The sequence below is a fragment of the Fusarium venenatum genome (genome assembly GCF_020744135.1).
Source record: "Fusarium venenatum strain MPI-CAGE-CH-0201 chromosome Unknown EDB82scaffold_1, whole genome shotgun sequence".
NCBI classification, from domain to species: Eukaryota; Fungi; Ascomycota; class Sordariomycetes; order Hypocreales; family Nectriaceae; genus Fusarium; species Fusarium venenatum.
Genome location: NW_027072129.1, coordinates 5,973,064 through 5,987,841, shown reverse-complemented (window position 1 = coordinate 5,987,841; position 14,778 = coordinate 5,973,064). Strand labels below are relative to the sequence as shown.

The window sequence follows — 14,778 nt, the reverse complement described above, 5'->3', positions numbered from 1 at the left end:
CCTACTGGCCAATTGAATTGAGACAACTCCAAGGAATTAAAAGACGTTTTCGAAAACCCATTATTCGAGGCTATCCGTGCGTTAGATACCGCCGCATGAGTCAGACGGCGTTGGTTGGCGGTATCAATCCTTGCATTCTGCTGGGCACGGATATAAATGTGAAGATGTAAACTGTGCATCAACCTCTATGCAAATTCATGTCAACACCAGCTGCCTCCATGGAAAACCCTACAAATCCCAAATTTAGCCTCATCAGCAATCTCCCCATTGAACTTCTCAACTGTGTGTTTTCACACTTTTGCTCTCATTGTCACAGTCCAGAGTCTGTCAAATATCCCGAGATTCACCATGCATACGAATATGAGTTCGGATTTGGCCCCAGGGACTTGCTAGCACTTACTCAAACCAGCAAACGCTGTCGCAGAGCCGCTATGCCTATACTATTTCACCTAGTCGGCAGTGGTATAACGACACGTTACAAGTTGCAGGTCTTGGATCGCGATCGAGACCTGGCACAAGACGTCAAGATTCTACATTTGCCATACCATATGACGGACGAGTGCCGCTCGGTACTTTACAAAATAGCTTGCAGGTTGGCTGGTACTTCGATGTCATTTCGCCTTGCCCTGGAGGATCCTTATTATATCCAAATAAATACCCTGCTGGGTTTGGCATCTAATTTACAGGGTTTGACCATCGGTTTCTCTGATGAAGGGATAAACCTCGATTTTTTCAGCAAGATCCTGACGCAGCGTGGATCTGAGTCAAGTTTCAAGAACCTCAAGTATCTCGAACTCGAGGCGGGCGACTTTGTGACGTTCAGCACGGCCGGGCCTGGTCTATCTCTCCTCCTACAACAATCTCCCCAACTCGAGACCTTGGTGCTAAGAGGTGTTGAGCAAGCTGAGTTCCCATCTTACGGTCCTGAATTCAATAATCCGAAATGCAACATTGTTCTCCAAAATCTCAACGAGTTGCAGATTCATGGATGGTCTTTCCGAGAAGGGTGTAACGACGTGCATCCGCTGTTTAAAATACTTCATATGGCGAAAAGATTAACAAGCTTCAAGTATGTCATCGATAAGGGGCCAGGTTCGTACAGTGAAGAAAGGCCTCAAGTCCATCACGCTGCACCCAAAACACTACTAAGATATCTCAACTCAGAGAAGTTACAACAGCTTCATCTCGATTTCAAGCTTGAATCCACAGGACCTCATATCCTGGGATTAGCATCATACTTTGATCTCCGAGATCCTCCAGCTTTTCATTCTACAATCATCACAAGAGAGCAGCTCAGTCGATTCACCAATCTTACTTCTCTGACCCTTGATCCCTTGTGTTTCTGTCGACACGTTTCCGAAGGTACCCTCGGTAGACAGAAGTTTAGCCATCAAAAGACGTGCCTGACGGACCTGCTTACGCCATCAATCCGCGACTTGACTCTTTTAATCAAGGGCGATGATATGAGATGGATTTGTTGGGATGATATTATATATCTTGGTCAAAAGGCAAGGGAAGGGGCGTTCCCAGGGCTTCAAACAGTCAAGGCTGAAATCCCTCTACTTGGCTCACGCTTCCGGGGATGTTGGGATGACGACTGGAACGATCAACATATGCACAAGATACCAAAGCCCTTTAAGACGCCGGAAGAAGAGTTCCGTGCAGCTTTTGAAGGATCTGGTGTTGTTGCAAAGATTGAGGGACGATGGGGGGGCTGTCATTGTGGGAAATGCGAGCCTCGTGTCTATGTCCCTTTGGATTGCTTCGTGATTGAAGAAAGCTAGTCATGTAAGGCGGATAGAATAATAAGCGAGAGCTAATAAAGAACTTTAAAAGCGGCAGCCTGCGTTAGGTTATACATTACTTATGTTTTATTTCTAAATACCAATTGAGTTTATTTGCTTTGGCTGTATCACAACTACCTGCTTCAAAACAGCGACATGACTCCGACGATCATTCCTTCTGTTGACATGCCTCTAAACCGTAACTAAAGTATGGATTGTATCTAGGACAATTGAGGCTCCAGGCTAGATTTCCACTGACTTGATATGTTATGGCCTCCAATTACTGCTGAATCTTTTCCGAGACTGGCTCCTCTGACTCTTATACACGTCAATGCGTCGAAGAAACTCTCGTTCGTACTTTTGTATGGTTTCGTTGATGACTTCCTTCGCCGTCGAGATATATAGGTTCTGAAGACGCATTACGATGGAAACCGAATTGATAAGGGTAGAAGTGTCAGCTTCTGCCATCTCTCGATCAAACGAGAAGTAGTCGTTCGTCAGAGCCAAAGCGGCGAAACATGGCCGAATGATGGGACCAAGTTCAGCATCTTCTTGCGGCGTGAGCGTCATGGCCATACCGAAAAGCATGAGAGCCTCCACGAATCTGATTTTAAATATCAGCCAATCTTTCACTACAATTTGAGTATCACTTTTCGAACTTACGGTGCACCAGTATCAATCATGCGAAACTCCAAGTATTCCTCGAAGGACTGGAATTCGACGTGCTTTTCCTTTATGGTTGTGTCGATCGAATTTTTCCATGCCTTTGCAATCCTTTTGGCTCATGTTTCGTCAGTTTGCAGGAGCCGACGTATGCAACGCTCAAACAAAAGGCGTAGACCAGCTTCGGCTTGCATTTGAGATTCCTAAACTCACAATTAGCATATCCTAGGCCATTTGATTTGCCAGAACATACCGTAGAGGTGTCTTCAGCCTCAAGAACAGAATCGTGGAGAAATGCGTCTTTGTTGTTAGCGCTAGAACATGGTGTTCCCCTTGCTTCGACTTATACTCAAGCACATATGCTATAAGCTCTAAGCGGTCAGGTCTACACAGCGGCAGCACTACGGCAGAGAAGTTACCGTTGATGTGGTTGCAACCTCCGAATTCATGGAGAGGGCCAATATGCTTTATCAAATCTGAACGCAGCTGGATCGCTTTTATGGTATTAGTTATCCTAGCCTCTGTCTCGAGCCAATCATTCTGTTGTTGATCCATTGGAGATTGAAACTTTCCATGGGTGCAGACCAGAGCATGGTCAATAGTCTGTGTGCATATCTTAATTATGTGGAGGTCGGCCTGACGATCTTGTTCAGCGCGCAATGACAGTGAGCTCAACAAGGCGAACGAACTTTCGGCAAATGGAGACAACGTCATTTGTGAAGGATGATTCATATTTTTATGAAGACAAACATCCCGCCACAGCAAGGTATCAGACTATTGTGTCTCAGCCAAGATAAGAACAGGTGTTATCAGTAGAACGAAGGATCTCGCTCGGGGGTAAGCTGAGTAGATCGACATACATATCAGCCAATGGCGACTCCCTGCTGACCCGCCATGCAATCCTTCAAAGGCCTGTTAATTGACAATATTCCAAGATTTGCCATGAAGGAATCGACTAGGTAACCTCCAGGGGCCGAGAAAATCAATGAGCTTCCTCTTTTAAATTTTCCTGATTTTCCTCTGTTTAAATATCACCTGTTTAGCGTAGCACCCGCATTGTCCATATCCATAGACCGGCAACTTCATCATCGCTCTATAAACAGGTATATGACTCTACTGCATTCTCTCCCAGGTATCATTTTGACACATTGATCTCAGAGAATCCACTATTGTCACGTCGGTACGAGCGGGAAAGACCATTGCTCACATCCATCTCATTGCCGAATCACCACCATGGCCACAGAGACTGAGACCGAACCGCCGGCTGTGATAACTCCGACAGTGTCACAGCAAAGCTCGTTCAGCGTGTTGATAAAGTTCCTTGAGGAGCGAGGTCATCTCAAACGGCCTCCAGAATTACAGGAAAGAGACGTACCTGACGGTATCAATGATCATCCTACCTTCATGTACGAGTTCAGTCTTCTCTGTTTGCATCTCAAACATGAACTGACTATCTATCAGGAGGTTTCTGCAAGGTCGTGGGTTCGATCCTCAGGGTGCCCTCAACCAGTACGAAGAAGCCATGGCCATTCGCAAAGACACGGAAGCGATCAAAGCCTATGACACTATTTCTGTCGATGAATTTGAAGAAGCGCGTAAAATGGTATTTTCTCCGAAGAACTATTTCTCAATACTCTATTTGCTGACGTTCTTTAGTATCCCACTTGGTCTGGTCGCCGAGATAAGCGCGGCCTGCCTCTTTGCATGTTCGACATTGGACAACTAACTGCTGAATCCATGTCCAAATACAACGCAAGCCAGACTGCCACGGAAAAAAGTCAGCACACCATGGTTTATCACGATTACATGACGCGATTCGTTCTACCTCTCTGTGCGTCAATGCCGGACTGCAAAGCCCAAAGCCCATCTGTTGTCAGCTCTGTCTATGTGGTTAATGCTGGCAATTTTGGCCTGAGGCAAGCTTGGTCGTTGAAGGGGTATGCGCAAGATGTCAGCCAGCTTCTGGCTGTCTGCTTTCCAGAGATGGTAGACCGCTGTTATGTGAGCACCTCAAGCAACTTGAAAGCCATATGTTAATGAGTCTAGGTTATGAACGCGCCGGCATACTTTGGCAAGATCTGGGGCATATTGTCAAAATTTATTGATCCTCGCACAGCGGCCAAACTCATCATCGTCTCCTCTGGTGAGGATTCGCTGTCAACCTTGACGCCTTATCTCGATATTGAGAACATACCAACTGAGTATGGAGGGAAGTTCACGTACAAGCCTGGAATGACCCCAAGACTCGACGAAGGGCTTCGGAAGTACATGAACTGGGCGCTGCCTGGGGAGAGTCTTCCTGAAGGACCCATCAAGTTTATCCAGGATCAGAATAAGAGAAGGGTGGTAGTCGCTACAGGGTCCATGAGCGGCACGAAAAGGGACGATACCATTGCGACCCCCAGCAACTAGAACGTATCTAGGGCGTCAGAGTATGTTTTTAGACGTTCGAGACTCAAGTAGTCATTCAGTTTCAATGTGTGCTGTGTCAGATTCTCATCGCCGACGAAGGTGATTAGGTTAGTGTGGTTGTTGCGATTGATGTCCACTAAGCCGAATCGTCAATGCCGCCGCTATTGCCGATCAGGGTTACGAGGCCTAGGCTTCGGCATCTCCAGCCAGCTAGTAATGTTCTGAAACTTTCTTTCTCTTCAGTGCTGCAAAACCACTGATAAAACCTCTAATCTGAGATTACCATTTGCTCCATCAAGTGGACCTTGGCCCACGGGTGACGGCATCCTAGCTCCCCTTGGCTTGCGTCACGAAGCCAAGAATGATGAAGACATGTAAAAACAAGGAAGAAAGCGTCTGGTAATTTTTATCAAGATATAATAGTTGAACGCAGTCCAGTGTGTAAAACACAGAAATGTAGCTTCGAATCAAGAGACGACAAAATGTCTCCCAATAACGACGACACTACGAGCGACGATCACGAACACGCGACCCAACACCAAAATGGCTACGCGCGAAACCTCAATGGCCACCACGTCGATGTCGAATTGGGTGCCGATGCCCGCAAAAAGGCATTTCCAGGCGATCAAGAGCCTCCACTACGTCTAAAAGATCGCGTCGTGCGAGTGACCTGGCAATGGTTTCCCTGCACAATGTCAACAGGTGGTCTGGCCAATCTGTTAGGCGAGCAGCCGTACACCTTTACTGGGCTACAGACAATTGGCAAGGTTGTCTTCATTCTAAATCTTGTTCTATTCGTAACATTTACCTGCTTGATGATCGCGCGCTTCTGCATCAAACCACGAGCCTTTGCGACAAGTCTGCATCATCCATCCGAGTCATTCTTTTTCGGTTCATTTTGGGTTTCAATTGCCCTGATCCTCAATGGCGCGCAATCTTATGGAGGTCCTGCTACGGGAGAATGGTTCGTCACCGCGATGAGAGTAATTTTCTGGATATACTACGCTTGTGAGATGATTGTCGCTGTATCTCAGTACCATATAATTTTTGAGACTGAGAGACTGGACATTTCTGAGGCTCTACCTGCTTGGATCCTTCCCGCTTATCCATTCTTGGTCACTGGTATTTTGGCTGCCAAGATAGCGGGCAGTCAGCCTCAGTGGAGCGCAATCCAGATCATTGTCGCAGGCCTCATGGGACAAGGACTTGGTTGGATGCTCGCACTTTTTATCTACGCTGTGTATTTGTCGCGTCTGATCCAGCATCAATTACCGGCTCCATCCAAGAGGCCGGGTATGTTCATCGCTGTTGGACCTACAGGTAAGCTAATTCCCACCCTCTTTATTTTTCGAGATCTTACTAACAATTGCAGCGTTCACATGCGCTGGACTCATCGCACTCGGAACACAAGCCAAGTCCTCTTTGCCAGATGACTTCCTCGGCAGTTTAAGCTTTCCTATCGGAGAACTCTGGTATGGAATGTCTGTCCCTGTAGGCCTTTTCATCTGGCTCATGGCCATATGGTTCTCCGCTCTTTCGACTCTGTCAGTTCTCCGAGGTGTCCGCAGCATGGAATTTAGTCTGACATGGTGGGCACTTATTTTCCCCAACGTTGGACTTGCTCTTGCGACTATCAACGTGGGAAAGAACCTTAATTCGCGAGGCATCCAGGCATTTGCCTCAGCTTTGACTATTGTTCTTGTTGCTCTGTGGTTTGTCTGCGCGGCTGCTCATATCAGAGCTATTCTTAGGAGAGATTTGCTTGCCGTTGGAAAAGACATGGATGTGGAGCATGTCAACAAGCAACACGACAAGAAGCAAGCGAAAAGAAGATCGAAGTCACATTGAATAGTTTTATAGTATAAGATTGTAATGAATAATGTGTTTTGTTGACCTCACAGCAGCTGGGGCTATTGCTGTACTGAAATTCCATGCATCTGTACGTTGATTGATACGCGTGAAGCTGACGATGTATATGGATGACAGACTTCGGCATTCGGACTTGAATACTTCCGATTTCATGTTCAATCTTTGGTAGGCAAGTCTTCCGTCAACTCGACTGCTACAGATTTGCAGATTGATTGCTGTCAAAGCGTTCTAGTTTGGCCGCTAACGAGCCGGCTCAGTATTGTTGTCGCAGCCACAAACCTTTCAAATGGCTTTAGCGTCACAACCCAGCAGCCAACAACTGGCATCAATACAGAGTGGCCTAATGCTGACTGTCAATGAGAGAAACGCACGCTCAGACAAACTGTTGGTCAAGCAATCAGGATCCCGCATTCGATGACAATAGGAGAACACGGGCATGGTAGAATGGTCGGTCCTCGTTTCATGAATACGTGAGTTCAAGCCGAGCCGCACCATTCGAACAATACCTAGCGTCATGTCCAAGCAATGCTACCAGTCGGGCCTTGCCCAGCATATAAGTCCTGGAAGTTCGCAATTTAAACTCAATGGTTGCATAACTGCACTTGACGTGGAAAGACAATAATCCTAACCATATACGCATGCGACACCATGGCGGGCACGACTTTCACAGAACTTCACCTTGCTTTCGACCGATGGGTTGGCGAGACTCTTGATCATCCCCTAGGCCGGTACTTTATGGCCGGGGTGGGGTCATCTTTGGTTGTAATACTCGTGGCCATTGTGAGTTTCTTCGGTCGTAGCAAGGCCCCAAATGTCCCAATCCTACTTCAAGACGAGATCGGAAATGCAAGAAAGCGTGCTCTCGAGTATTGCTTCAACCCTCGCAAGGTCATGGAGAAAGGGTACAAGAAGGTAAATCAAGTCACCTACTTTCGGCACCGCGGCATTAACAACTCAGTTCAAAAACCAAGTTTTTGGCCTTGATACACAAGACGGTATGAGAAGTCTCTTGACAGTTCACTACCAGCGCTGACTTTTGATAGGGCTCAAACTCGTCATACCTCCAAGCTATCTGGATACACTGAAGAGTCATCCCGCTCTCAGCTTCAAAGCCTCGATCGACAACGTGGGTGAAATTGGCTGACCACTCGAGAGCATCTAAGCTGACCAAATAGGACATGCAAATCGAGTACACATATTTCGGAGGTCCACCAGAATATGTCATCCATGCCATCAAAGCCAATCTCACAGGATCACTGCGTAAAAATCCCTATCAAGTACTATTTGATCAAGACCATTGAGACTAATCTTTATAGCCGCTTTTGCACCCTTACTACATGGAATGGTACGCAAAAATATGCCCAAAATCATGGGTGTATACAAAGGTGAGTTTCTGAACTATTCTGATATTCCTAAAGCCCTCTAACGGGAAGACAGACTGGACACCGGTGAAAGTCCATGACCGAGTACTCCGCCTCGTTGCAACAAACAATGCTCGTGCATTCCAAGGTACTGCTGCCAGCGAGGACGAAGAATGGCTCTCAGCATCCACCGGTTACGTGCTGGCTTGCTTCGACTGCATACGAGCTTTGAAGCAGTGGCACCCGTGGCTCCGACCACTCGTCTACAGGCTCATTCCGGAACGAGCTGCTATCAAAGATCAATGGGCAAAGGGTCGCAAACGCGTGATGGCATCCATGAGAGAGAGGCAAGAAAAAGGAGGAAATCTGGAAGATCCACCAACGATGTTGGACCATTTGAGCAATGGTAGGAATGCACCAATGGCCGACGACATTGAGATGCAGCTGGTTCACCAGATGAACTTGATCGCGGTTGGTACTGTCACAACATATTCTTCCACGACACAAGCTATCTACGATCTTGCCACTCATCCGGAATATGTTCCCATATTGCGACAGGAGGTTGAGTCCCTGCCTCGAGGTCCGAATGGAAATTTCAGTCGGGATTCAATTTTGGCAATGGAGAAGCTTGACAGCTTCATAAAGGAGAGTCAGCGGCTCCACTCCCCCGACCTTTGTAAGTGCAGCACCGGCCTTCGACCTGATTCCCACTAACAGCCTCTAGCCACTTTCCAGCGAGCAGCGATCGCAGATATGACACTCCCAGACGGAACCTTCGTCCCCAAAGGCACCAAACTAGAGATTAACACCTGCTCGATTCACGCAGACAAAGATCTTTACGAAAACCCTAGCGACTTTGATGGTCTTCGCTTCTACAAGATGCGCCAAGGTCCTGGACAAGAGGCGAAGTACCAGTACTCTAGTGTGGGCCGAGAGGATCTTTCATGGGGTTTTGGACGACACGCCTGCCCTGGGAGGTACCTCAGCGCCATCAACATCAAGCTCATCATGTCCGAACTCTTGATGAACTATGATATTAAGTTGTGCGATGGGGCAAGCCGACCGCCGAATATCGAATTCGAAGTTCTTGTAAGTTACGCCGGAACCTCCACCATGCGAGACTTGATGCTGACTTGTAAAGTGCTCTCCCGATCCCAATTACGAGCTTCTGTTGAAGACCAGAGAGCAGTAGCAAGTTGCTTTGATGTCTACTGGCCACGATGGATGGTTGAAGGGAATCGGTTACCAAGTGGAGGTTCAGTTTGACGAGTGTTGGAAATGTTTTTGTGTAAGATGCTTATTTGCACACTTCAATCGCTCGTATTTCGTCCACCTGACGAGCTCTACTTGACCTTCAACGTCAACTTGTGAATGCTATTGAAGTTCTATTTAAGAGAACGAAGAATTGACTGCATACTCGTATATTAGAAGAGCACCCGCGATCACCCTACAAAGACCCCTCTGGCCACTGATACTCTGGCCAGGGAAATTCGGGATCGTATCTCTGCTGCAGTACAACACTCCCCGGGGGGAACTCTTTCTTCGTCCCATCCTCATACTCAATAGACCTGGCTTCGCTGGGAATCGACCAGGAGCTGACCAGTCCAACGCTCTGAGCCACATCCTCTTTGAGTCTTGCCACCTTGTCAGGACGAGGCATGAAGTTATTGCGACGCTCATCATCGGTGCTTTCCTCGTATTCCCCAGGCTCCGCCGTGACCCATGCATCCTGAAATTTTTGCTGCTCGACCCAGTCGAATCCACCACAATCATGTAGATCCGGCTGATGGAAGTCGTTTGTGAGGGGTGAATCCACAGCACAATTATCGAGGTCCTCTCCGATACTAGAATTGGCGATGGCGTAGTTGACCTGAGCCAGAGCCAGGGCTTCAGTCTGGATCAAGATCTTGAAGACAGCATCGGTACTTTCAGCCTCGCCATCCTCAACCTGTTCTTCGTCGGCGAATTGATCAATGTACCAAATAGCGCCTCTTTCCTTTGCTTCATCATCGATAACAGTGAAGGCCTCTTCTCTGCCAGCTTCATTTTCTTTGGTGCGGATGTATTGGTGAGACTTTCCCCAATAGTCTTCAGGTGCGCGCACGATCTTGAGTTCGAGTAGGGGTGAAAATTTGGAACAAGCACCAAGTTCAAAAGCTGACTTGATAACTTTCAGCTCGTCGTTTGTAAGTTCTGTGACAAGATATGTCGTAAGGCGATCTCCCGGAATTGCAGGTGGAAGGTAAACCATTTTAGAAGTAGTGAATGTTTGAGGGAACTTTTCATCTATGATTATATTGGACTCAGTTCGCGTTTATAAGTCAAGTAGGTGAGTGATGGAATCGAATCCTTCGGCTCTATATTTTAGGCACCAGCGCCTAATTGATCTCACCGATCAAGTCTCAACCAATGGAAGACATCCCATCAGTAGTCATCGGCGGTCTCGTATTTTTGTTTTTTACAGTCAACAGGAATAATATCATCAAAGTCGTCATATTTTGAAGCCAACCCATCAAATGAATAATATCATCACACAACGCAACGGCAGCATTGTCCAAGAGGACTGGCTGACTTATCTGGCTCTGAACTTTACATGTAGTCTGAGTCTTGAAGACGGCAAACCTTCAAGCCTATGATGGCTGATAGGTTATGGAAGGCGGGAACGGTAATAATGTGGGTCATGAATTGTGTTGCAAACCGGTTCTTTTTATTTAATAATATGTCAATACTCTATACGCGTTTTGGATTCGCGTCGAGGTCTATTGTTTCGAAGAGGTCCAGAACTGGTTAGCGCCAAGGTTGAGTTGGGCCCTTTTCCAGGTGGGTCTCGGGTCGAATTATTCCGTCCAAATCCTCTGTTATGTGTACCAACGTTTTGTAAGGTTAAGGAGGGACTGTTTTTAACCCAGATATATGGAAACAACGGTCTGAGATTGACTAGTTTACAGTCTTTTATGTACGATGAAGGTGGTTACCGAGTAGACACACGCTCTCATGGGCTCCACTTCTCCACTGAACTTTATCCATTTAATTCAGAATGTTCGTTGAGTCAGATTGAACAATATATATCGAGATCAAAGAGTTCCACACGAGGTTCAAACATAAGCACAGTAACCCACTTTCAAAATTGGTAAGTAAACATATAATACTGCCATTAAATCTTTCGAACAGTATTGTTCAAGCACTGGAGAGATGAGACAGTTTGTCATGTCCCTGATGTTCTCTCGTCGAGGTTTAGGGTAGCGGAAGATGAGTTATTTCGCTCCCAGTCAGGCTTTTCGTCTTTAGTTTGTTGACAATTCTCCAATGAATTATGCAAATTTCTTTTTATGAACACATTGATAAAATATGTATAAAAATTGCATTGCAAAAATCCGCCATCCGACTAAAAGTCCTTCTATATGCAAATCGCGCAAACATTTACATAATATTATCGTAACCAGTTTCAATGGCTGGCTGTTAAGTACGGAAATTTCCGCAGTAAGTGCCTTGCCTCGTCTCGTTAAAATGTGCCACACCACGCTAGAGATTTTTTTTATCAATCAGTTAATCAATCATCTTATCAATCAGCTGGGTCGATCATGAAACCTTGTTGTTCCGTTAGATTCCCTTTATGGGTATAGTGTGCGTAGTTTAGTTGCCGGATAGCCGTTATATCGCATTGGATGATCAATAGTAGCGGGTCTTTCTCATTTAAAAGGTAAGGTTAAAAGCCAAAGAAGATTTTGCACAGGGAGGAACTGGGGTCTCTCGGCATACGGGTATCTGATAGAGTGGTCTGGGCCAAGGACCAAGTGCCGATGCTCGCGTAGATGTGGATGCTACAGCCAAGACTCACAAATAGTATGTGCAGGATGTGAGTCGTTGAAGAATCCTCTCTCGTCTAGACTGGTAGAATTGTATTAAGCCCTAGTCCTAAGATCAGCCCACGGAAGACGGGATACCGAGAGATTTTGGGATGCATCTGCTTCTGAAAGTCTGCAGGGAACGAGACTTGATAGATGAGCCACCTGCCCTTCGCAGAAACGTCTTCCTAGACTAGATCGTGTGTTGGTTCTCATATCGAACCATTGAAGTTCAGAAGCAATCTAGAATTTTGCCGCGGCTTTATTGGATACCCAAACAGGGTTTTCTTTCAATCTTAGTGTCCGGGTGAAAGGCATGTGTTTAAAGACAGATACTGATATAAACCGACGGAGCCCTTGCCCTGGAGTTATTCAACAACTGATTGTTCCTTGGCCTGTACTCCTTAAGCCTCCTCTTTACACTTGCCCTTTTCTCTTGACTTAGCCTGCATTGGATCTGTGCCTTTCATTATGAGGGTCTTTACTAGCCTTAATTTACCAGCGACCTTGCTGTTGACATTGTTGACACTGCCCTTCACTGTATCAGCCACCGAGCTTCTACAAGGCTATGGCCGGAACGACTATGAGCTGCCATGTGCACAAGCCTGCACTTGGGCAATGCCTACTACACTTGACTGTCCCGAATATGCCAGTATGTCGGCAGAAGAGCGTGCGGCTGCTTACCCATCCGCAGCGTGCATGGGAAATGACACTTCGTACTTGACATCAATTGCCTGGTGCATTGACTCATACTGCTCGAAAGATACCAGACCCTACAAGATCGAGGTGTTTTGGGGGACCAAGATGATTTACCAAGTCCAAAGCATCAAGTTCTCATACGCTGAGGCTTTAGCTCAAGTAGACAACAAGACCCTCCCAAAGCCCATGTCTGCAGAAGAAACGGTACTCAACCGAACCATCTCTATCGAAGATACAACCTACGAAAGCTATTCAAACTCTGTCAAGGGGTATATAGCTATCGGTAAGAACGAATCCAAGTACTCGTAAGTTTACCAATATGTATCCGAAGACAAATACTTATGCTCTGCCACACGCAGTCTCTTAGTCTTTCTCTCTTGCGTTGCTATACCCATCGGTTTCTCATTACTCCGCTTCCTACCAATCCCGAAAAGTGTTAGAAGCAAATTCTACGCGTATATCATCGATCCTCCTGCTTGGGGCAAGAGACACAGTGTTCCAACCCTTGGACTGGGTATTGTCCCTACTCGCGGTCAAGCTCTTTTCATTCTTTACATCATCGCAATCAATGTGGCAGCAACATTCGATGGTTACCCTCGCTATACCCCCAATGCCTATTTCCCAATCCGACGAGATGAGTTGATGCGGCACATTGGCAACCGGGCTGGTATCATTGCATTCGCCAATATCCCGATTATCATACTTTATGCTGGTCGCAATAGCTTGCTGCTTCGCTTAACCAACTGGTCTTATTCTACCTTTATTCTTCTCCATCGATGGGTCGCAATGGTATGCGTTGTTCAAGTCATCCTTCACTCTCTGATGTGGCTCCAGATAATGGTTGAGGCTCATTCGCATGCAGAGGTGGTTACATTACCATATTGGCAATGGGGTATCGTTGGAACGCTTGCCTTCTCCCTGCTGCTACCTTTCTCCATTCTCCCTTTCCGACGCGCTCTATACGAGATCTTCCTCATTGTGCACATTTGCCTGGCTGTTGTCGTTTTGGTTGGATCTTGGTACCATATCTGGTATCTATTTGAAGATACCAGTGGATTCGAGATTTGGCTCATCATAGCGATAGCTGTTTGGGGGTACGAAAGATTGTTGCGCATCCTTCGTATCTCAAGATATGGCATCAAAAAGGCTTACATCACGAGAGCTGATGAGAAGTATCTACAGATTGACATTCCTGACGTGGATGCACATGGTCATTGCTTCGTCTATTTCCCTACACTTTCCTTGCGAGTATGGGAGAACCATCCTTTCTCAATTGTTAATTGTAGCAAGGGGCAGTTGGAGAGAGAGAATTCACACTCAAGTTCAAGCTCACAGGTTGAGGGCAAGACCACGTCGCCCACAGAGGCTTCGCTGTTCAAGGAGGTCGGTATGGTTGCAGTCAAAGCTCCCAGCAGTGTAACTGTTAACAACTCCATCAAACCAGGCATCACCTTGTTTGTATCTCCTGAATGTGGATTAACCTCTAGACTCCCTAAAAAAGCTGATATTGGAATCCCTATCCCGATTCTTGTGGAATGTTCTTATGGCCACGAGGACCCAACAAAGTTCATGCCTACTACCGATTACCCCAACACGCTCGCTATCGCTGGCGGAGTAGGTGTAACTGCAGTGTTACCGGCCCTCCAAAGCTCTTTGTCTATGTATGCACGACCAATTGGGACAAGTAAGCTGTACTGGGGAACCAAGAACCGTGGTCTTGTCGATTCAGTCAAGAGAATGATTGTTGAGGGAGATGGTTACCAAGATGAAGAAGGGAACGGCCACGCTTCTAACTGGGGTCACTTTGAAGCACATGTTACGATTGGGTCACGCATGGACATAAAACAGGTTTTCAAAAATGAGTTAGAGAGCACTACAGGAGGCACAACAGTTGTTGTTTGTGGTCCACAACAGATGTGCGACGAAGCTAGGAATGTGTGTGCTGGACTTACACGACATGGAGCGGTAGTTCGATTTGTGGAGGAATCATTTTCTTGGTAGAAAGCCTTGATGCTATTGAAAGGGTTTAAATATTCATATATACAAAAAGGGAAACCTTGCCATCATACCATGAGGAAACACAGCCTCAATCTTACCAGCATAGGTCGCTATTGCTCCACTCATGCAAGAAGGTTCGTAAATAGT

At 46.5% G+C, this 14,778-nt stretch overlaps 7 protein-coding genes across 7 annotated transcripts; 5 read left to right on the top strand and 2 right to left on the bottom strand.

Moving 5' to 3' along the window:
- Nucleotides 1-189: 189 nt before the first annotated feature.
- EDB82DRAFT_487793 (uncharacterized protein) lies at nucleotides 190-1,907 on the top strand. The gene has a single exon (XM_025730182.2). It carries the CDS (start codon nucleotides 198-200, stop codon nucleotides 1,782-1,784), a length of 1,587 nt encoding a protein of 528 aa, XP_025589332.1. The 5' UTR covers nucleotides 190-197; the 3' UTR covers nucleotides 1,785-1,907.
- Nucleotides 1,908-2,051: 144 nt separating this feature from the next.
- Nucleotides 2,052-3,002, bottom strand: EDB82DRAFT_520755 (isoprenoid synthase domain-containing protein; the record flags this gene model as incomplete). The annotated part of the gene is made up of 5 exons (XM_065609070.1): nucleotides 2,052-2,388; nucleotides 2,448-2,558; nucleotides 2,613-2,650; nucleotides 2,701-2,747; nucleotides 2,867-3,002. 5 exons carry the CDS (start codon nucleotides 3,000-3,002, stop codon nucleotides 2,052-2,054), a joined length of 669 nt encoding a protein of 222 aa, XP_065465653.1.
- Nucleotides 3,003-3,215: 213 nt separating this feature from the next.
- EDB82DRAFT_487787 (CRAL-TRIO domain-containing protein) lies at nucleotides 3,216-5,097 on the top strand. Its single transcript, XM_025730184.2, has 4 exons — nucleotides 3,216-3,853; nucleotides 3,909-4,050; nucleotides 4,104-4,448; nucleotides 4,494-5,097. The coding sequence occupies exons 1-4, from the start codon at nucleotides 3,681-3,683 to the stop codon at nucleotides 4,857-4,859; spliced, it is 1,026 nt and encodes a 341-aa protein (XP_025589334.1). The 5' UTR covers nucleotides 3,216-3,680; the 3' UTR covers nucleotides 4,860-5,097.
- Nucleotides 5,098-5,194: 97 nt separating this feature from the next.
- On the top strand, nucleotides 5,195-6,781 carry EDB82DRAFT_487785 (voltage-dependent anion channel-domain-containing protein). The gene is made up of 2 exons (XM_025730185.2): nucleotides 5,195-6,179; nucleotides 6,232-6,781. Exons 1-2 carry the CDS (start codon nucleotides 5,342-5,344, stop codon nucleotides 6,705-6,707), a joined length of 1,314 nt encoding a protein of 437 aa, XP_025589335.1. The 5' UTR covers nucleotides 5,195-5,341; the 3' UTR covers nucleotides 6,708-6,781.
- A 595-nt stretch (nucleotides 6,782-7,376) lies between these two features.
- On the top strand, nucleotides 7,377-9,282 carry EDB82DRAFT_571691 (cytochrome P450; the record flags this gene model as incomplete). Its single annotated transcript, XM_065609920.1, has 8 exons — nucleotides 7,377-7,508; nucleotides 7,651-7,723; nucleotides 7,772-7,854; nucleotides 7,904-7,988; nucleotides 8,045-8,113; nucleotides 8,166-8,765; nucleotides 8,814-9,178; nucleotides 9,231-9,282. 8 exons carry the CDS (start codon nucleotides 7,377-7,379, stop codon nucleotides 9,279-9,281), a joined length of 1,458 nt encoding a protein of 485 aa, XP_065465652.1.
- EDB82DRAFT_487780 (uncharacterized protein) lies at nucleotides 9,272-10,421 on the bottom strand. Its single transcript, XM_025730187.2, has one exon. It carries the CDS (start codon nucleotides 10,338-10,340, stop codon nucleotides 9,537-9,539), a length of 804 nt encoding a protein of 267 aa, XP_025589337.1. The 5' UTR covers nucleotides 10,341-10,421; the 3' UTR covers nucleotides 9,272-9,536.
- Nucleotides 10,422-12,405: 1,984 nt separating this feature from the next.
- Nucleotides 12,406-14,634, top strand: EDB82DRAFT_520750 (ferric reductase like transmembrane component-domain-containing protein; the record flags this gene model as incomplete). The annotated part of the gene is made up of 2 exons (XM_025730189.1): nucleotides 12,406-12,938; nucleotides 12,993-14,634. 2 exons carry the CDS (start codon nucleotides 12,406-12,408, stop codon nucleotides 14,632-14,634), a joined length of 2,175 nt encoding a protein of 724 aa, XP_025589338.1.
- Nucleotides 14,635-14,778: the final 144 nt, after the last annotated feature.